This window comes from Clytia hemisphaerica, unplaced genomic scaffold, assembly GCF_902728285.1.
Source record: "Clytia hemisphaerica strain Z4C2 unplaced genomic scaffold, Clytia hemisphaerica genome assembly, whole genome shotgun sequence".
NCBI lineage: Eukaryota > Metazoa > Cnidaria > Hydrozoa > Leptothecata > Clytiidae > Clytia > Clytia hemisphaerica.
In genome coordinates, this window is record NW_027104211.1 from 593,421 (window position 1) to 615,402 (window position 21,982).

The 21,982-nt window shown below is 35.4% G+C and overlaps 3 protein-coding genes across 3 annotated transcripts in view; 2 read left to right on the plus strand and 1 right to left on the minus strand.

The window, feature by feature from the left end:
* The first annotated feature begins 3,471 nt into the window (after nucleotides 1-3,471).
* Nucleotides 3,472-13,484, plus strand: LOC136815588 (peptidyl-prolyl cis-trans isomerase NIMA-interacting 1-like). The gene is made up of 3 exons (XM_067072040.1): nucleotides 3,472-3,808; nucleotides 12,477-12,599; nucleotides 13,218-13,484. The coding sequence occupies exons 1-3, from the start codon at nucleotides 3,577-3,579 to the stop codon at nucleotides 13,313-13,315; spliced, it is 453 nt and encodes a 150-aa protein (XP_066928141.1). The 5' UTR covers nucleotides 3,472-3,576; the 3' UTR covers nucleotides 13,316-13,484.
* Nucleotides 13,485-14,437: 953 nt separating this feature from the next.
* LOC136815591 (stimulated by retinoic acid gene 6 protein-like) lies at nucleotides 14,438-19,259 on the plus strand. Its single transcript, XM_067072042.1, has 3 exons — nucleotides 14,438-14,695; nucleotides 15,333-15,578; nucleotides 17,353-19,259. Exons 2-3 carry the CDS (start codon nucleotides 15,377-15,379, stop codon nucleotides 19,083-19,085), a joined length of 1,935 nt encoding a protein of 644 aa, XP_066928143.1. The 5' UTR covers nucleotides 14,438-14,695; nucleotides 15,333-15,376; the 3' UTR covers nucleotides 19,086-19,259.
* A 1,311-nt stretch (nucleotides 19,260-20,570) lies between these two features.
* Nucleotides 20,571-21,982, minus strand: part of LOC136815590 (low-density lipoprotein receptor-related protein 1-like) — a 48,965-nt gene continuing 47,553 nt past the window's right edge. Inside the window, exon 53 of the mRNA XM_067072041.1 lies at nucleotides 20,571-21,795. Within this exon, the coding sequence (XP_066928142.1) occupies nucleotides 21,643-21,795 (153 nt within the window). The 3' untranslated portion in view covers nucleotides 20,571-21,642. The remainder of the gene's footprint in view (nucleotides 21,796-21,982) is intronic.

The window sequence follows — 21,982 nt, forward strand, 5'->3', positions numbered from 1 at the left end:
ATTGAAATCACCAAGAAGAATCGTGTGACTATTGCGAGGTTTTCTATCTAGTTGCGACTGTAGAACGTCATAGAATGCGTCGACTTCTTCGTCGGGATAGTTGGAGTCTGGTGCATAGATTTGAAAAACGTTGAAAAGTCTCTTTCCGATTTCCAGGCTCAAACTGATGATTCTAGGACTAACAATATCATACGACCTCACGCAAGGTAGGATTTCTTTCTTTATGGCGATTGCAACACCTTGTCTGTGGATACCGTCCTCTCTACACGAATGGAAAATAGTTAAGTCATTATAGTCAAAGACTTCATCCAGGTCTTTATCCCAGTGGGTTTCAGATATCCCAACTATACTTAGATTTAGCTGGTGAATTGTCTTTTGTAGCAATTTCATTTTATGTTCATGGTTTTGCCACATAGTCCTGGTGTTCCAGGTTGCGATGTTGAAAGGTTTCTTCGGAGAGATTATTGCGCCCTCTCCCTTGCGGGTGCTCCGGACTGAGGGACCATTACTTTTCAAACTTGACATGAGGGTAGGTAAGTAAAGGGTAATCAGGAGCTTTCTTAAGGACATCCTGATAGTGATTTTACAGAGTCACCATCTCACCGTTGGTAGAAATCAGCTTTGGGTTGCTATGGTGGGTTTCCGTAGACCGGCCGATGACGATTTGTTAAGCATTCGATTCTTCTCCACTACAACAAGTGAACGGTTAGTTTTTATACAGGGCACCGAACACTCGCCCTGTCGTCAGAGCCCTCGATTTGAGTTATCCAGTGAACACCGACGAGGAGGGAGAGGGTTGACTTCTGAGTTGAGAGGCTTTTTGAGACGCCAGACATCAATGTACTTTCGTACATGTCCATTCACTCAGCTTGAACACCCAATTATTTTTATAGATTATTTTATAGTAGATATATTTTTCAATTGAGTATGTTAAACTGAAATTGCTAAAGTTCCTGTTTTGTAGAAAGTTTTTATTCAAAATATTTTAGGAAAATATTTTGTATGACATTACTAAATACTCCCCAGTCGTGTTAATTTGACCATAAGTATCAGCATATAGATCGTTGTGCTGTTTTTCCCGGGACCATATACTCTAGTCTCGATGATTTCCAGCCAACATTCTTTTAACACAAAACGTAGGAGCAATCCTGCCTTAATATCTACTAATTCAAACACTCGAAAAGTAAACAAACTTCTAGGGAGGTTTTTTCTACTACTGTAAAAGAAGCTTTTGAGTAAAAATGATGTTGATTAGTAGTCTAGCTCTAGACTACAAATACTCTGGAAATCTAACTGTCAAAAATTTCGCAAAACATTTCAAATGAAAACATTTCCGCTGAAAATGCAAATTAACGAATATTTTAAGATATGAACCAAGCTGATCGCTCATTAAAACTGTTCAACAAAAGGCTCATAGATTATGCGCCAGCTTGGTTTTGTCTTATTTCAAAGTTGCTGTACCGCAGCACTATCCGAATTTCAATGATTAGCACTACCTGTTGTCATGGATACTTTTGTTATTGTGAATAAAATAGTTAGACAGTAAAGGTTCTCCTTCTCGTTGACATTGTATATATTGTTAGTTTGGTTATTTTCTCAATTTCTCAAATCATTCTATCTTTCTCGGTTTCGGATGAGATGGATCCTTCATAAAACACTTGAGACTCTGTAGAATAATTCGTGATAACGATTGTCCCGTAGGACGATTTGACTCACCCGGACTATTTTAAAAGCTCTTGGTTTGTAAATTTGATTTGGCAGTTACAGAGAATCTAATCCGAATCTAAAAGCGCGGGAAAAGTGTTATCCAATCGGGAAAGCCTTATGCTCGAATCTGTCGGGTCCACTCGTTGTGTTTTGACTTTAAAAGCTTAAAATGTCATGAAGTAACTTCGTACTATTGTGTGCTGATTGTAAGGGGAGAGAGAGGGTGTCACTTTGCAATTTTTCGGAAAAAATTCAACTCAATAGCATTTTATAATGAGATCCTCCATTTTATGAAGTTTTCCTCAAAAATTGCAAAAACCTTCATTTTCCCAGGGGTTTTTGAGAAAATCACCCCAAAAATCACCGACCTTGTTTCCTGCGCGTATTATCAGCTTTTTGATGCCTACTGATAGCGCTATCGGTAACGTAAATAAAAGCCTGGAATACACGAGTAGTAGTAACGTGGTATGGCAGTCTTGTATGTTTAAAGAACAAATAACTTCATGACATAAATTAGTATTAGTAAGAAATTTTGAAGGCTATACGAACGTTTTTAGGCGTAAGTCGTTGACACGTTTTTATGAAAATCATCGATTTGAAAAAACAGTTCGTTTTATTCAACCCTCTAAACTTTAATCGAGTTCAAATCTTTCCAAGTCCGAATAGTCCGAAGGGATACAGTAGAAGCGGATAACTTCAAGCTTTCCGAATGAAGAAAAAGTGATATGAAAAATGAAAAATATTATACTGCGACAGCAAAAATTGATTTACTTTTTGCCGTGGAATCGAATGTTTTTGGACGGGAAAGTCCGGCCAAGATTTTCTCTTCGGCCAGAGGAATGTAAAGAGATAGAAAAACATCTTCTTCAGAACAATAGACAAACAGCTCGTCATATACCAGGTCCTTTGCCTTTAATTTAAGGGAGTTTGTTTCGAGCTAATGGATTTCTTTTGTTGTTGCTTTAAAAAAGTTGTATAATTAGCGTAGTATGACGAAATTCTTTTGTTTCAGGTCAAATTATGCGTAAACCTTAGAGGCTTTTATTCGTATATTTTGGGGAGACCTCTTTTATATCAAAAGATACCTTTATTTTCTTGCTCAGAATTTTCTAGCGATTCTAATGATATAACGGCATCATGACCGCATAAATTAGATTAAAAGCTAAAGTGCACGAAAATAAGAAATCAAATCTGTCTTTGATGAATTTCTATCAAATTTTTTAGAAATAATTTGGTATCATTGTGATGAGAATTTTTCAGACTACAAGTTAGTGTAAAATTTGTTACGGGATACTGAAAGTTTAAAAAGTAATGGATCAAAAACGAAAAACATAAAACCAATTTTATAAACACAGCATATACAAACCAGCCCTCTTCGCATGGCGCGCGGTTTTTTTCTGAACTTTTTGTAACGACCAAATTAAAGCTAAAACAAAGTTTTCAATAGACACGATCAGAACACTTTGGGTAATCAGAGAAGCACTTTTTCTATTAGATAATGCTTCGGCGCAGCAAATTTTTTTTCCGTAAGCGGCCCAAGCCCTGATTTAGCGGCTCAAAAGTCGCAAAGTTTCCCAGGCCGCTAAATAAATCAGGGCTTGGGCCGCTTACGGAAAAAAAATTTGCTTCGGCGCACCCCATTCATTTTGCCGTGACTTTTTTTAGCAAACAAAGACCAAAGTCTTTGAAATCACACATCACACGGCACACACTTCCACTGTATGATATTATGAATCCGTAATACTATGTAATACGCCTTCTATTATATACTACTGCATTAGCCGACTGAACATTTCAGTCGAACTTGAAAGGGTTGTCTGGCTGTGTGCTTTTTTTTGTCAAACTGAAAGCAACTTCAATCCTTCAATCATGTCAGGATTACCACCAGGATGGATAGAAAAGACATCAAATTCAACAGGAAAGAAATATTATTACAACACACAAACTCAACAGAGTCAATGGGAAAAACCAACTGATGATGATGTCAAATCTGTGAGAGCATCACATCTTCTTGTGAAACACAACGAATCAAGAAGACCAGCATCCTGGCGACAAGATAAAATCACCAGGTCTAAAGATGAAGCTTATGAAATAATTGCAGGTAATCAACTGTTTTTGTGTTACTTGCTCTAGTTTGAATATTCTCTCATAGATTTTTTTCAGAAGACTCTCCAAACCTGGTGCTTGTGTTGTGACGACACAGCGGGACGTGCGTCACTCTTGATTTTGAAAAGTGAACCCTGTAAGATATGAATGTTTGGTAAATTTGGGACCATTTCCCATTTTAAACCTTGAAAAGTGGCAAAAATGACTTAAAGTACCGTAAGTTGATTAAGTTGAAGTTGGTTTGATATTCTACGTTTGACGTTTGATATTCGTTTGATATTCTCAAATTTGCGTTTTGAAGTTTTTGTGACTACTTTTGGAACTGGAAACTATTGGAAGCCAATAGAGTTTATTCTCAAGGGTGTGTGTGCAAAATTTCAGCGCTCTCCGTCGCAGCGTGCTCCCTCTAAAAATTGGTAACCGTCAAACCTCATTTCGGCCGAAATGACAAGTTGGGCTCCTGTGGGGGAGAGCGGTTATCTTTGGAACTGGAAACTATTGGAAGCCAATAGAGTTTATTCTCAAGGGTGTGTGTGCAAAATTTCAGCGCTCTCCGTCGCAGCGTGCTCCCTCTAAAAATTGGTAACCGTTAAACTGCCGAAATGACAAGTTGGGCTCCTGTGGGGGAGAGCGGTTATCTTTGGAACTGGAAACTATTGGAAGCCAATAGAGCTTATTCTCAAGGGTGTGTGTGCAAAATTTCAGCGCTCTCCGTCGCAGCGTGCTCCCTCTAAAAATTGGTAACCGTCAAACCTCATTTCGGCCGAAATGACAAGTTGGGCTCCTGTGGGGGAGAGCGGTTATCTTTGGAACTGGAAACTATTAGAAGCCAATAGAGCTTATTCTCAAGGGTGTGTGTGCAAAATTTCAGCGCTCTCCGTCGCAGCGTGCTCCCTCTAAAAATTGGTAACCGTCAAACCTCATTTCGGCCGAAATGACAAGTTGGGCTCCTGTGGGGGAGAGCGGTTATCTTTGGAACTGGAAACTAATTGGAAGCCAATAGAGTTTGTTGAAACATCACTCTCCCATCTTCTTGTTGTTGAAACACCACTCTGTCCTCTTCTTGTTGTTGAAACATCATCCTGCCCTCCTCTTGTTGTTGAAACATCACTCTCCCATCTTTTTGTTGTTGAAACATCACGGATTTAGGTCGGTGGTGATTGAAAGTTTGGCTAGGTATCGATTGTACTGTAAGTTAGGTATCGGTTGTACGTTTATTTATCGGAAATTAGGGTCGGTATCGATTGTAGGTTAGGGTTGGTATCGATTGGAAATAACGGATCATTAATCGATCATTTTCTTCGTGTTGAAACATCAGTTGATCTTTCTCTTGTTGTTGAATCATCATTCAGTTTAAATCATGGTCGGTATTGATAGGAAATTAAGATCGGTAACAATTGAAGAAATGGGTCAGTTATCAAGTTTTAAAATTTGGACAGTTTGAATCAGGATCAATTGGATATAAAATTTAGTAAGTAGGAGCAGGTAACGATTTGAAGTTAAGGTTGGTAATAATCGGAAAAAAAGATCGGTAACGATTTGAAGAAGGGTCCGCTTCGATTGGAAGGAGAAAAGAGTCGGTATCGATTGGAAAAAAGGATCACCAACGTATTGAAAATTAGGGTCGCTAACGAATAGTGATTTTGAATCATTTATTTCACCTCAAATTTTTGATTTGTACAACCTCCACCAATCGAACTTTATTCAATAAGGTTTAAACAATTATTTTTGACTAAATTTTTACGGCGAAATTTTCATTGTGAATACGTCAGGCAAATTCAAAAAATTATGAGTTTTTTAAAGTTATTGCCGACCCAAAAAAATATCAGCGTTTTGATTGGTCGAGAGCATCGAGATATTTGCGATATTTCATATTTCTTTAGTCTGGAAATATGACCGCGTTGACTTTTGGGGGACTGGGTAAGCGGCGGGAGAAAAATCAAAACAAAACAGCCGAAAAGAACTGACTTTCGGAGAAACTGGCTTGGGAATCAAAGGGAAAAACGCAACAAAAATATGTTCAGATTAACTTGTACTTTGGAGTTCTTCCATAAAAGACACTAAAATCAAATCTGATAAACTAAGAAATTGTAAAACTACTTGACACGACCCAAATATTTTCAGCTTTTGGTATAAAATTCGTCCGTATGTAACCAAACAGTTTTTTATCAATGCATACAAAAAACTTGAGATTCTTGAATGTTTGCCAGTAAGATTTCTCATAACATAGCAAGGGAAGTGGTGATTTTTGAAAAAGTTGTCTCCTAATTCTCATTCTTGACGAGGTACGTCCTTGAATTGTAAACTCAACAATCATTTATACATCTTCCTTCTAAAATTCGAAACAATTAAAGCTTGACGATAATCAAGAAAGTATCCAAATTGTTTTGCTCTTGAAAAAATGTTGTTCTTTAACCATTATTACAAGCATACATTTCCATCATGGAAATCCTTTCCTCTGCTATTCTTTTCCATGCATCGAAACAAAAACATAGAAAAAGACTGAATGTTATCAATCTGATTAATCCAACGATGAAGGGTTCCTTCTCTATCGAAACAATACTGTACACCATCTGCATTTTGAATTATCAATCTAGAAACTTTCAAATACTCTCTGAAAAATCTGCAACTCTTCAAAACAAAACTTCTCGATCGTTAAATGATCGAAAATGCTCCTCTGTTTTGTTTTTATGTGAATATTGTCGGCGGGAACATATCGAATGTTTATTGTTCGAATCTAACGTTCGAATTAGATTTTCGAATAAAAACATTCGAAACTACACAGAAGAAAGAATCAAGGCGGAAGTAAGTTTTAAAACAAAAACAAAAAGAAATTTATATCAGGACAATTTTTTTGAGTCGACAATAAATTAGTTATCACATGACTTCTCGTGCAATACTCGATATTTTACTCGTTCCGAGATTTTACCGATATTTTTCCTCGCCTAAAGGCTCGGAAAAATATTACGGAAAAATCTCGGAACTCGTAAAATATTTCTCGTATTGCACTCGAAGTCATGCGATAACTAGTACATATTATTATTTTGAAACTATAAATTATCGACCAAAGCATTTGACAATTCAATTCAAAGATATCACACTTTAAGGACTTTTCCTAGCCATATTAAGAGAAGACTTTTTTTAGAATTTTTGAAAAAAATAAATAGATCAGTATTTTCCATACTGATATCCACACAAAATATGAAATACAAAAAAGGGTTGTCTGGGAAAAAGTAGAGTATCATTTTTCTGAAAAAGTTTCGTCCAGGTTTAGTTAACGCCAAAAGTTTTCTTTCCCTCTCAAATGTTTCCACCGCCAGAAAATTATTTTGCGTGTTTCTCCTCGTGTGGATGTTGTTTTGTGTTTTGGTAATTGTTTGTTACTAAAATGTGATAATGGCATACACATGTTCATGTACGCACTTAAATAAACGACAATTTGATTGGAAACATTTGTCTTTTGGAAATACCTTTTTGAAATAGAGTAGTCTTTGTGTTATCTTTATAAGGTAAATTTAATTAAATTGAAATCATCAAGCTTACTGCTTTATTCGCATTGTTGTTGAAATTTCTGGATTTTTTCATTTACTCGATTCACGACCCCTTACATTTCATTATAAGGAAAATACTTCAAATCAGTTCAAATACGAAAAAAAGGATAATGTACTGAAACAACATTAAAATAAAAATGGCGGAGGATTAATTGAAACTTGATGGGGGGGATTGAGATTCTCATTTTTTTACAAATGGGAATTTCAATTCTTTTGTTTTCAAGTCAGATAATTCAGTGGGGATAAGAAAAATAGTAAATATTTTGCATTGAGGATTGACTTATTTGATTATTTTCAGTGGGGACAAAATTGAAGATAAATTTTCCACCCAGGACGATAGTTTGGGCAATTTTTTTCAGTGGAAAGGGTTCCCAGTTGGTCTGTGAGAATGGGTTGTTAAGAAGTTTGACTCGATACTTTTTCCCAAAATCACCGGTGTAATTTGAAAAATATATATAAATAAAATACAAAGAATTAGGAATACCTGGAGTATTTTGGCACTTTCCAATTGATTTTTCTTTTTTCTTAACTTTACCCATAACATTAATGATATGATGATTTTCGTTTATTAATATTCTACATTTTATGCACTGAAATAAGAAATATGAAAAATATCTTCAGTTTTTATTCTTAGGTTGTTATCTTTATTCTTAGGTCCACTGTCAAAAATTACTGATCCCAACACAAAATAAGCCTAAAATAAAAAAATATTTTCTAAAATATAATTCCAAAGAGCAGAGTCGAACCTTTTCTAAGAAGCAAAATTTAAACAAAAAATGACATTTACACTCTTCAAAATATCCCCATGATAAAAAGAGAATAAATTAAAATAAGTTATCTTCAGGCCAGAGGAGTCAAATATTTCTTCAAACAAAATAATTAGCACAGACCCTTGAGAATAAACTCTATTGCTCTCTCCCACAGGAGCCCAACTTGTCATTTCGGCCGTCTCGATTCACGACCCCTTACATTTCATTATAAGGAAAATCTTCAATCAGTTCAAATACGAAAAAAAGGATAATGTACTGAAACAACATTAAAATAAAATGGCGGAGATTAATTGAAACTTGATGGGGGGGATTGAGATTCTCATTTTTTTACAAATGGGAATTTCAATTCTTTTGTTTTCAATCAGATAATTCAGTGGGGATAAGAAAATAGTAAATATTTTGCATTGAGATTGACTTATTTGATTATTTTCATGGGGACAAAATTGAAGATAAATTTCCACCCAGGACGATAGTTTGGGCATTTTTTTCAGTGGAAAGGGTTCCCAGTTGGTCTGTGAAATGGGTTGTTAAGAAGTTTTGACTCGATACTTTTTCCCAAAATCACCGGTGTAATTTGAAAAATATAATAAATAAAATACAAAGAATAGGAATACCGGGAGTATTTTGGCACTTTCCAATGATTTTCTTTTTTCTTAACTTTACCCATAACATTAATGATATGATGATTTTCGTTTATTAATATTCTACATTTTATGCACTGAAATAAGAAATATGAAAAATATCTTCAGTTTTTATTCTTAGGTTTGTTATCTTTATTCTTAGGTCCAACTGTCAAAATTACTGATCCCAACACAAAATAAGCCTAAAATAAAAAAATATTTTCTAAAATATAATTCCAAAGAGCAGAGTCGAACCTTTTCTAAGAAGCAAAATTTAAACAAAAAATGACATTTACACTCTTCAAAATATCCCCATGATAAAAAGAGAATAAATTAAAATAAGTTATCTTCAGGCCAGGGAGTCAAATATTCTTCAAACCACATAGCGCTCTCCCACAGGAGCCCAACTTGTCATTTCGGCCCGAAATGAGGTTTGACGGTTACCAATTTTTAGAGGGAGCACGCTGCGACGGAGAGCGCTGAATTTTGCACACACACACTTGAGAATAAACTCTATTGGCTTCCAATAGTTTCCAATTCCAAAGATAACCGCTCTCCCCCACAGGAGCCCAACTTGTCATTTCGGCCGAAATGAGGTTTGACGGTTACCAATTTTTAGAGGGAGCACGCTGCGACGGAGAGCGCTGAAATTTTGCACACACACCCTTGAGAATAAACTCTATTGGCTTCCAATAGTTTCCAATTCCAAAGATGACCCCTCTCCCCCACAGGAGCCCAACTTGTCATTTCGGCCGAAATGAGGTTTGACGGTTACCAATTTTTAGAGGGAGCACGCTGCGACGGAGAGCGCTGAAATTTTGCACACACACACCCTTGAGAATAAACTCTATTGGCTTCCAATAGTTTCCAATTCCAAAGATAACCGCTCTCCCCCACAGGAGCCCAACTTGTCATTTCGGCCGAAATGAGGTTTTGACGGTTTACCAATTTTTAGAGGGAGCACGCTGCGACGGAGAGCGCTGAAATTTTGCACACACACCCTTGAGAATAAACTCTATTGGCTTCCAATAGTTTCCAATTCCAAAGATGAACCGCTCTCCCCCCACAGGAGCCCAACTTGTCATTTCGGCCGAAATGAGGTTTGACGGTTACCAATTTTTAGAGGGAGCACGCTGCGACGGAGAGCGCTGAAATTTTGCACACACACCCTTGAGAATAACTCTATTGGCTTCCAATAGTTTCCAATTCCAAAGATAACCGCTCTCCCCACAGGAGCCCAACTTGTCATTTCGGCCGAAATGAGGTTTGACGGTTACCAATTTTTAGAGGGAGCACGCTGCGACGGAGAGCGCTGAAATTTTGCACACACACCCTTGAGAATAAACTCTATTGGCTTCCAATAGTTTCCAATTCCAAAGATAACCGCTCTCCCCCACAGGAGCCCAACTTGTCATTTCGGCCGAAATGAGGTTTGACGGTTACCAATTTTTAGAGGGAGCACGCTGCGACGGAGAGCGCTGAAATTTTGCACACACACCCTTGAGAATAAACTCTATTGGCTTCCAATAGTTTTCCAATTCCAAAGATAACCGCTCTCCCCCACAGGAGCCCAACTTGTCATTTCGGCCGAAATGAGGTTTGACGGTTACCAATTTTTTAGAGGGAGCACGCTGCGACGGAGAGCGCTGAAATTTTGCACACACACCCTTGAGAATAAACTCTATTGGCTTCCAATAGTTTCCAATTCCAAAGATAACCGCTCTCCCCCACAGGAGCCCAACTTGTCATTTCGGCCGAAATGAGGTTTGACGGTTACCAATTTTTAGAGGGAGCACGCTGCGACGGAGAGCGCTGAAATTTGCACACACACCCTTGAGAATAAACTCTATTGGCTTCCAATAGTTTCCAATTCCAAAGATAACCGCTCTCCCCCACAGGAGCCCAACTTGTCATTTCGGCCGAAATGAGGTTTGACGGTTACCAATTTTTAGAGGGAGCACGCTGCGACGGAGAGCGCTGAAATTTTGCACACACACCCTTGAGAATAAACTCTATTGGCTTCCAATAGTTTCCAGTTCCAAAAGTAGTCACAAAAACTTCAAAACGCAAATTTGAGAATATCAAACGAATATCAAACGAATATCAAACGTCAAACGTAGAATATCAAACCAACTTCAACTTAATCGTAAGTGGTCTAAGCACCATCGTAAAATGTTCTGTTCGCGTCGCACGGTGGGTTAAAATGCAGCGGGTGGACGGCGGTCAGAATTCCCGGGTTTTTAAATCGCTTCTGTAAGTCGGGGCAGGTGGTGACACAAACAGAATAATTTTTGAATGGCCGCCAGAGCGATCAAGAAAAAAGCTATACGTCAAAAGAACAATTGCTTTTTCCGGATTTTTCCCCGCATCTCCGCAACAGAAAATCAGGGGAAAATATGATGCGGGTGGGTGACGCGAATAGAACAATTTTTTGATGGCCGCCTAATATATATCGACATCCCTCTTCTAATTTCGACACCCTTTTTAGAGATATGAATAGTAGGAAGGTCGGGATCACTGATACATTTACATACATTTATTTATTTACATTACATACATTTATTTATTTATATTAGATTTTAAATAAACAAACTTTTATACATAACTAACTTAAATTTTAATCTATTTATTGCTGACAGCACATTTAAAATTTTTTTCATTTTTGTAATTTTTACGTAGAATTTGCGAGATTAGGCTTAATTGTCTTATGCAAATACATAACTAGAACTAGAACTAGAACTAGAACTAGATAGACAAAAGATTTTTTCCTCCCTGATCGCTAAGCAAAAAAGATAGTTTCCATCAGCGATTCCGACCTTCATATTATTCCTATCTCTAAAAAGAGATTTACAGGAAACACATATTTGGACTATGTACCCAATGCTGCATGCAAGCAATTAAGCTTAAGTCCTGCTTAAAGGGGGACAAAACTTACCATGTGGTCAAAGTCTGGTGTTGATAATGTTTAGGGCTTTCTGGTGCTCATAAGTCACTGGCCATTATCATCAAGGGGGCAGACCTGGGCAGACCTGTATCTAAGGACAGTTATTAACACTAGGAAATCAAGGTTTCAAAATAATAACATCAGCCATCTACATAATGTATGTACAACAACAAGATGAGAGCTCTGAATCAAGTTAGGTCAGTGTATGAGGTCTGCCAATTTTCTGGGAAATAGCTTCTTTGGTGGTGCGCGGATCTAGGTAGTTGTCTTTTCCCCCATCTTTTTCTTGGGAAGTTTTTCTTCAAATAAGTTTTTGAGGTTGGTCCGGGTCAAATCTTTTTTATCTATGGCTCAAAATGGGGATAATTTTTCAAAGTTTATTTCAAATGTTAATTTCATTAAAAAGCACCAGTTTATTTTTTCACAAAACCCTTCAGAAGTTTTGGGGCGCATTCTTTTGCTTGTGGGTCAAGTAAATGATAAAGCGCTTTCTGACAATTTTAAATTTTTGATATGCATTTCGGTGAGAGAATAGTGTGGCTAACTGAAGGACTATGCCAGTCCCTGTTGTTTCACTAGAGAAACATATCAGCCCCCTAAAACGCAATTAAAACTGCTGACATTAGCAAAAAAAGCTTACAATTAAAACTAGTGAAGAGGGACTTTCTGAAATGTTTTTCCAGTGAGAGACTTGTACTTTTAGGTGTGTGAAATCTAGAAAGTTTTTTTTATAATATGAAATGAACCTTTTGACAAAATTTTCTTTAACAAATTTCAGGTTATCGAAAAAGAATTACGTCTGGAGAGATTTCACTTGAAGATTTAGCCCAAACAGAAAGTGATTGCAGTAGTGCTAAAAAAGGAGGGGATCTTGGATTCTTTTACCCTGGTCAGATGCAAAGTAAGTTTATCATTCATGATTCAATGCTGCAATGCTGTTGATACTTTTATAGTTGTTCCAGTGATCTTTTAGATAACTGACTTTTAAATGTTTTTTTCAACTATTTGTGCAAAGAATAGAGCAAAAAAATTACATTTCTGGCTTTACAAACTTTCTTTATAAGATCAAGTAAATTTTAACTGAGGCTCTGCTTTTCTGATTTTATCGCGATCTGAAGGCTTAGATGCTCGTGGCTTAAAACTAAGATTTATAATAGTAGTTTCTGAAATCTGAAGCTCTGGTTGTTCTTCATTTGTTCTTAGGTTTGTGCCAATATTAAACCTCATAAGCATGAATTGTTTTCTTATAAAAAACGTACACTATACTAAGAAGGTTTTCTGAGAAAGAACTTGTCCCATCTTGTCTTGTCCAACGAAACTCGTGGGCCTGTTGTAAAAACATAAATTTCTAACATCATTTTTGTCATCTTTCTTAGAATTTTGACGTATTATTATTGGTGATGAAAGACATTTTTGCTAAACAATGATAAAAATCAAGTTACAATTGACTTTCTCCATTCGAACGAAATGTATAAATACAGAACTAACAGAAGGACTGATTATTTTTTTCATCTTATAGAACCATTTGAAGATGCAACATTCGCTTTGGAGGTCGGAGAATTAAGTGAAGCCATCTCAACCGATTCTGGTATTCATCTTATACTACGTACAGGCTGAGTGAGTCATAACTTGTTTTTAATTTGACATTTTGTTTTTATTTTGTGTTGCTTTTTTTTGCATAGATATCGCTTTATATGTTTTTTTTTGTAGTCATTTACGTAGGATTTTTTTATTTATCAATCACTTTTATGATGGAAACAATACAAAAAGGGTCTAAATAAAACAAGATGTATCTTTTCTTGGAAATCCTTTTTATATTGTGCTAATTTCATTATAATACCAATAGAGAGTGGTGATATTGATTTTTGGTTTATTTGAGTTTACATAGTTAAGGTACATACACGTTTTTTTTTATAAGAACGTCAAAAATTTTCGAAGCCTTCGGATGTTCTTAGTTTTTTGGATTTGAAGCCTAAAAATGTTCTTAAAATGTTCTTATTTTCAGCATTTTTTGAGCATTTTGATGTAATTTCTTAAGAAAATGCATGTGTTTTTAAGTCTCCAAAGCCTTAGAATGTTCTTAGAATGTTCTTAAATTTTTGGGCCTCGAAGCCTTATGTTCTTATATAGTTTGTTCTTATAAAAAAAACGTGTAGTTAAGGGGGGTGACACCTTCCGAAAAAATGAAGAAGGAGGAGGATCAGAAATTTTCATGAAAAAGGGGGGATAGCAAGGAAGGGGGGGGGGCTTACATATATATTGTAGATTATTTTCAAGCACTGTTTGAAATTTGGTCTTCATGAAAGGAAGTTTTCTGTTAGAGTAGTCTGAGTCAAAAATAAGAAAGAAGTTTATCATTTCGCTTTCACTCTCTTAAGATATTTCACACATATTTGTTAGCTATTTTTGTCCAAAGTCCTTGGGTGATAGGCATTTTTTAAGGTTAGGGGGGATGCCAAGAAGGGGGATCATTTATTAAGACTATGGATTTAGATTTAGAGAATGAAAGGTCAAAAGTATAATGGTTTAATTCTTAGTTTTTGTTTTTGTTCATTCTTTTAAAAGGTATCTAGAATTGCTGTCAAATTTACTTCTCTGTTTTCAGTAATGCACCTTCTCGCATAACTCATTGTCTTTTTCATGAAAACCAATTTAGTCATTGTCAAAAATAGAAGTTTTTTTTAAAAGTTTTTGGAAACTAGTTTGAATTTATGACCATATCAATCTTTTTTTAGATAACGTAAATTAATAATAAATAGAGAGAAACCACAAAAATCCATTCAGTGCTTTTTAAACGAGTGCAATCATTAAATAAATGAATTTCTTGTAATTTGATATCATCTGTGATTGACTGATTGTACGATCACATGGTTTGTATCAAGTTTCAATCTCGTTTGTGTTTGTTTGGAATAGAGAGTAGAAAACGTGTGCATCACTTTATCAAATGCAAGGGTTGATGGTCTGTGCAGAAACGAATTTTATTGTTTATTTTTGAAGGTTTGTTTGCTTATATTTTTTGTCTTACTTTACTCCAACTTTAATCTGCGACATCGTTATAACTCGCAACTAGTCCAGATGAGATGGAATTTTTATAAGATACTTTAATAATTGGTCATTTGAAGTTAAGAAAAATGATGCGTTCTTTAGAAAAAGTAACAAAATTGTTTTATTACTGGTTAACGAGCAACCAAATGAAATAGAGCTTGTAAAAACTCCATCTCGTCCCAACTAGTCATGTTTGGATTCATATTGATATTTTCCAAAGCCATTTGGTACGGGCTCCTTTTAAATGACTGTCTGGATTTATTTCAAGTTACTGTAAATCTGATTATAACTCAATCTTGTAAATGCTATGATTAGAGTGATCTTATTGTAGTTCCGTTCGGAGAGGCAGATACGCCTGCGAAGGGGAATTCATTAAATAAATAGAGTAAATTGAAAATCAAGCATTTTTCTATACTATATATTATATTGGATGTTTTGAAATTTCATAACCCAGCATATGCTAAGGTCATTTATAATTCTCATAATTCAAGAATTTGAACCTCCTAGATAAGCATTATACTTACTAAAAATGTGATGTGTTATTGTTCTCTTACAACCTTCTTCAAACATTTCATGTTTCATTTTACAGCATTTCAGATTGAAGATTCACCATAACAAACAATCACTGAGATCATGTCGTTGATCAATATCTTCGAATGTCGCTCCAAACTTGCCGAAAATGAAATGAACCAATATTCGTTGATTCCTGCATTACTGGCAGTCTTGGTGTTGTATGCTTTCGAATTATACAAAGAGCGAAAGATTAGTATCATACCACCATTTGAGACACTGGTCAGTACAAGCTCCAATCAGAAGCTCACCATATTCGCATTTGGTAAGTAAACCGTGCTATGAAATTTACAAGTCGGTACATTTCTCTTTTAATGCAAAAAATATAATACCTCGCTGGGAAAGAGGTAACCATAGGAAATTAGTTTAAAAAATTGATTAAAAACAAGAAAAATATTTTTCTACAAGGAAATAATTGTTTGAAAGATTTTTGAAAGTTTCAGAAGAGCATAGAATGACATTTTCGCCCCAGTAGGAAAATCTTAAATTTTTTGTAAGATTGGGTTTTAAGGTAATAATGTCATGAACAGGACTACCTATACCTATTTTAATAGTCTATTCATTCGAGTTCAACAAAAGAATTCCCTTACCTTACTGTAAATACTTACATTAGAGTCTGGTGTATTGGTACTTAATCCAGCATTAACATTGCCTTTTACATTGGATTCTTAAGCCCTAAGGGTTAAAGAGGAATCTTTTAGTCTTATGTATTTCTTTGTTTTTACGCAGTACATTTAAAAATTCTTGCTATATAATTGTCTTTTCACCTTATTGGACAGCACCACTTCAACCCCCTCCTGAAATTTGTAATCATCCCATCCCCCACCTTATTGGGCCACCCCAACCGAAATTCTGAAAATATTTCTAACCTCCCAGCTGGCTTTAAACCATTTTGGAAACTCTGAAAGCCCAGTCAAATCTCCTGAGAACTAGAAAAGAAAAAATAGATTTACTACTTCATTGTTTTTGTATCATTTTATGAGCTAGGTTGAGGAAAGAACAATTTTTGACACAAAATTAAACTCTCCAATCCCCACCTGAAAAAAGTCACCCCACCTGCATAGGGTTGCCCCCATCTAAAATTTGTTGACATCCTAACCCTCACCTGCTTAAATATTTCTGAAGACCTCCCACTCCCCCCCCAAAAAAAAAAAATTGGGGGGGAGGGTCCCACTATGTTAACCCTTGAGCATCTTTGGGGGGGTCTTTGTGATAACTTTTTAAAATATTTATGTCATTTATCTCATCGACCTTAAATTTTGCAAACGTGCACCAAGTATGAATTGGCATCTTTGGGAAAAATTTTGGCATCATTGATGACGTCATCATTCTTTTAAAATACCGAAAATAGAACCCACCCTCTAACTTGATTCTTTTTTGCTCGAATTATGTTATGCAACTCCTCGTGAAATGTTAGGGCACAGGATCATTTGTGGCTGGTATCGTGTGTATTTTACTGACCGGCCTAGAATATGCTCTTTTTGATTAAATCAGTCCTAGGACTTTATCCAAGGGTTGGAAAATGCTATCGAAATTTCGACAAGCGTTACGTATTGATAATACAAGCTTACAGCTAAAATTTCAGCAAAATCGGACGAGCGGTTCGCCTGAAAGTGAGCATTTCGAGTAAAATTCGGAACAATCACCTGACTAAATTGGAATTTTGTACACTGTCTTATATGGTCAATATCTGGTCTATAAAATACCTACCAGACAGGTGGCCGAACCAAAATTTTTGGAAATTATCTTTGATTATCCATATCGAAAACTGCCAAAATTTCATAATGATTCCCCTAGTAAAAAATAGGAAGATTTTTTAAGGGTTAATCTCGTTTTTGGCTGAAAACCACGTGGTTCAAGCGTTTTGGATTGGAGATCATCAGTGGCTTCATTTCTCATCCATTTCTCTCCTCTCTCTCCCTATTTCCTTTATATGAAAGTCACAAATGTAGTGGTCAGTGGTCCTTGTGTATGAGAGCCACTCTTGACTTAAAAGTTTATTTTGATCTGATTGTAATTTTTTTTCTCAACATTTACAGGTACGATGGCTAACTCGATCATTCGTTTGATTGTCATAGCAAGCCAAAGCATTCAAAACGGAACATGGCTAGAAGTGACGGAAAATCTTGGTTTGTTTCTGTTAAACTTTCTCATTATCGCTACAATCAATTATCCTACATTTTTATGTATCTGCTCCCCATATAAGTTTGTGGCAGCTATTTTGGGTATTGTGGTGATTTTGCAGAAAATGGCTTTCTTTTTCCTTTCAATCACCAATCTAAATTGCCAAGCTAACGTGAATCAAGGAGCAGCTATTGGCGTACAGATTCTCCAATACCTACCGACTATTATTTGTTTCTTATTGGTTCTCTATAAATTCATCAGACAGTTTTTGACATATTTAAAACAAAGGAAATTCGGGAGGATCGATACTCAGAATTCTCTTGCCAACGAGGTTCATTTAAATCACTTGAAAGAACTGTTAAGAAAAGACAAACTACCAATTCTATCTCCAGCAAAGATTCAGTGGTATAAAAAACCATACAGAAAATGTTTAAACGTCTATAATAGCAGCGTTCAATACTCGAACCTCTTCTTGTGCTCTGTCGCAGTAATCTTGATCGCATACTATTATTTCCTTGTTGTTTTCATCTATATTGGAGCAAACAGCATCGATAAAATTACACTCTTATTGGATAATTACAACCTTACCACAAATGCCATTTTATTGGAATTCTCAGACGGCTTTTTAAATAGTTACTTTATCGCTATGGTACTGACTTTCATTTTCTACACATGGTTGCTTCTGGATCTCCTACAATCTCATCAAAACAATCTCCGTCAGATTTTTGCTGGTAAACATCAAATATCGATCGAGGAGCGCCTTTCACCGCAAGATTTAACACTTTACAATATCATCTTTCCTGGTTATTTCATCTCCTACATGATATGGGGTGTTATTGTGTTCTTTGCAGTGACATTTATTTTGGTATTCCTTGTATATGGTTTTATCTTGATTCTTGTGTTTATACCTGGATGGATAGATATGATTGTTGCTATTCTGAAGTATCTGTATTTGGTACTAACCCTGCCTTTATTGGCGTACCTTATTCAGTATGTTCTAGTTCTTTTCTACTTTACCGACCGAAAATCCAAGAAATTAACAATGCTTCGGAACAACAATTCGTATCATTTCGTTATGTATGTGTTTTTCTTTTACAATTTGATTGTTGGTGTTGTATCCTGTATCAAACGCTCTATCACTGGTCTTTTGATTAGCTTACTGGTCTTAGGACGTATCGATCAAACGCCATTTGCCTTCTTAAAGCACTACGATACTGGCTACTGCGCTTATCATGGTTTTCTGCGATTACAAGGGGTGTACAAGAATCCTGTCATGAGGTGTTTCCTTCAAATGCTCAACGAGTCCATAGACAAGGATAACTTGTTGAAAACAATCGAAGATGGCTTTCCCAGGATGCATCACTCTGGTGTTGACGGTTTCAACACTAATATGTTTCCTCAACATACACAACCCATCACCTCTAAAAAAGTTCGTAACAGATGGTTTTTAGCTTACACCCTTCTCCGTAACCCAACACTGGTCAACGAAAGGCGCCGTTCAGGGCGTAAAGAGGCGGGAGATCTCTTAGTGTCATTCGAAGGGGAGGGTATTGAACATAACAATGAAAGAACCAATAATAATGCTGAGTCAGATAATTATGACGGAGGACAAATTGAATATAGTGGTAAAGATCTATTCTTGATTTGAAAGAGCATTAATCCTACACGCTTTTTTTATAAGAATGGTGTAAATCCATTTCATCATGAATCATGAATATTCTTAACTTTTTTTGGAAAATCATCTTAAAATATTCCTACAGCATTCTTAGGTTAGGATCCTGATTCAGACTAGATTTAACATTTAGTACATGCGTCTCAAAGAGTGAGTCTTACTTGGGTGTAATTGGTAATTTATAATTAAAAATGTTCTAAAAATGACATTTTTAGCTTGAGTAGCCAAACTCCATAATGGTGATATACTTAGCATTATTCTTAATTTTTTGGCTATTTTCATCATGGACTCTTATAAAGTGTATTCTTATAAAAAAGCGTGTACATCGGTGGTTATTCTAGGAGACATTCTATATGTCACACCTTATCACAAACAGCACCAGAAACAAATTTCTGACCATCTCCTCGGCGACGGACTATAAGTTACTTAGTATGTGTTTATAAGATTTTATTGATTATTTTTAAAGAGATTTTACGTGATTTTTAGTGTTTTTTTTACATTTAGAATTTTAAATTCATTACAGATATTTACGGGTATATGAGTCATAGCATAAATTATGATAATTTTACTTTATATAAAAATTTGTCTGCTTCTTTTATTTGGGACACACTGTATATTTTGATAATTTGATTTTAACAAAAGTTTTTGTAGTTTTGAATGGTCCCTACTAGCAGAAATTTGGTTGTTTTCAAAATCAATGGTCTTTTGTAGAAATTGTTAATTTGGTTCAAGTTCCTACGAGAACAAATCGAGGGCAATATTACTTATTTTGAAGAAAATCATTTACCGAAATAGGGATTTTCGGAATTCGGTGTTATTTACGCTTCGAATCGTCGGGTGTATAAAGTTGACGGCAGGCATTCTCTAACGAAATGCTGCTTTTTACTCCCAAAGTTTAGAAGACTGCGATTTATATTTTTGTAAAATAAATACATGTTTTTAAAATACATATTTTTTATAAGAATATGAAGGCTCAGATTTGCAGATTACCTAAGTAAAACATAAGCCTGAAATATTGTCCAAATCGTCAATTTTTTCTGTTAAAAAGGTTTGGAAGTGGTCAAGTAAATAAAAGACACGGCGCTAGTCACATTCCGCTCCTCCCAAAATATGAAAACTTGGCTTGGGGTGAATTATAAGCATTATAATTCATAGACATATAGTAAGCATAGGCTATGCCTGGATGCTTTGAAAGCATACATGAGCCTGACCAAGGGTACACACTAAAAAAACATGTAGCGGAGAGCGGTTATGTGCGAGTGGTTAGGATACCTTTTTAGACTTATGATAATTATTTCTAAAAAAATCCGTCTCCTTTGATACCCATTTCTACATTCTTCGGGTATAGGAAAGTAAATGTTCCACAAAGTGATGCTTGAAGAGTGTATAGTATAGTCAGAACAAAATCTTGAATTGCATAGTCTGTACAACTTTGGACAAAAAAGTAGTTAAGAAATTGCATAAATGTTACATATTTGGTATTGATATTTATTTAAAAAAAGTGAAACGAACAATATCTTTCTTAGTTTATATAGTAAATAATGAGTAACGAAAAACAAAATGTACCAAAAAATAATTAGAATTAAAAATTATACAATAATATTGTCAACCATTAACGAAAAATTTATAACTTTGTTACATCCGAGGTCAAAAGAAAATATTTCTTCTAAAAGTTTAACAAATAAATAAGTCATCAATTGTCATTAAAATAATGAAACACCATTGCAATACACTACCACCTACTCTGTACCAGATTGTATCTCACGTTTACCTCTACGGCAATAGCGAAAATAGCTGTAGATACTGGGTCTGTGTACAGACAATAGACTACCGAACGTTCTGAGCGTTCAGAGAGTTTTAATTTTAGAAATTATCCGAGTTATGTTCGTCACAAAAGCTTACTTCACAACCTTTTGGATAGCAAGATAAAGACAAATTTTGCGATTAAAAATGAGCTGACGAAACTTCCGTTTTTTGGGAAATTAATTGCTTATATGAAAATTTTGCAAGGGTACGCGCTGCATGGCTTTCAAAAACTACATCACGACACGACACAAATAAAATAAGTGAAAAATAATAAAAAATTGAAAAGAAGCCTGAAAATTAGAATTTAGTACGAATTTTAATAAACTGATTAAAAAATGAATTTTATAAATTGATAGATACGAAAAAACAGAAAATTATAGAAATGAAAAACTACAAACACGAACAAATATTATATTGAAAGTAGAAAAAAAATCTCTTTCAATATTTTAAATAAAGAGTTATGTACTCAACTTGAGTAGTACTATGTATATGCTTTTCCTGATAAAAAAGCTGCCCACCAATGAGACAGCGCTGGGTCTCTCCTAAAAACGCTGTTTCCCTTGAACCCGACGTAGAACTATTCCAGTTCAACTCGTTTCAACTCAGCTAACTCGAGCCCATCATAGGCGACACTCCTCATTATTCATTAATGTACAGTTCTGAAAGCGCCATAAGTAGCCAGCTTAAATTATTAATAAAAGTCGTTTTCGTTTTGAACGTAGGTAGCTTAGAAATCGACCAATTTCGCTTTCTCGGAGAAGTCATCTTCGAAACCACCACCGGCACCCTGTCTATCCATGTAATCATCATCATCTTCACTATAGTGTTCATCATCGTCGTACATTGAAGTCTTTTGGTAGATGTCTGGTAAGCGCGTTTTCTAAGAAATAAAATTGAAGATTTTCTCAAAAAAAAGTACTTTCGCTTTACTTTATCAACATTTACACATTTGACACAAGTTCTTCAAAAACAATAAAATTCAAAGAACAAAATTTATTGAAAATAATAACATGTATAAGAGTGAATGCAAAAACAGCAAAAGTTACTGCCTACAAAGTTTTAAACAT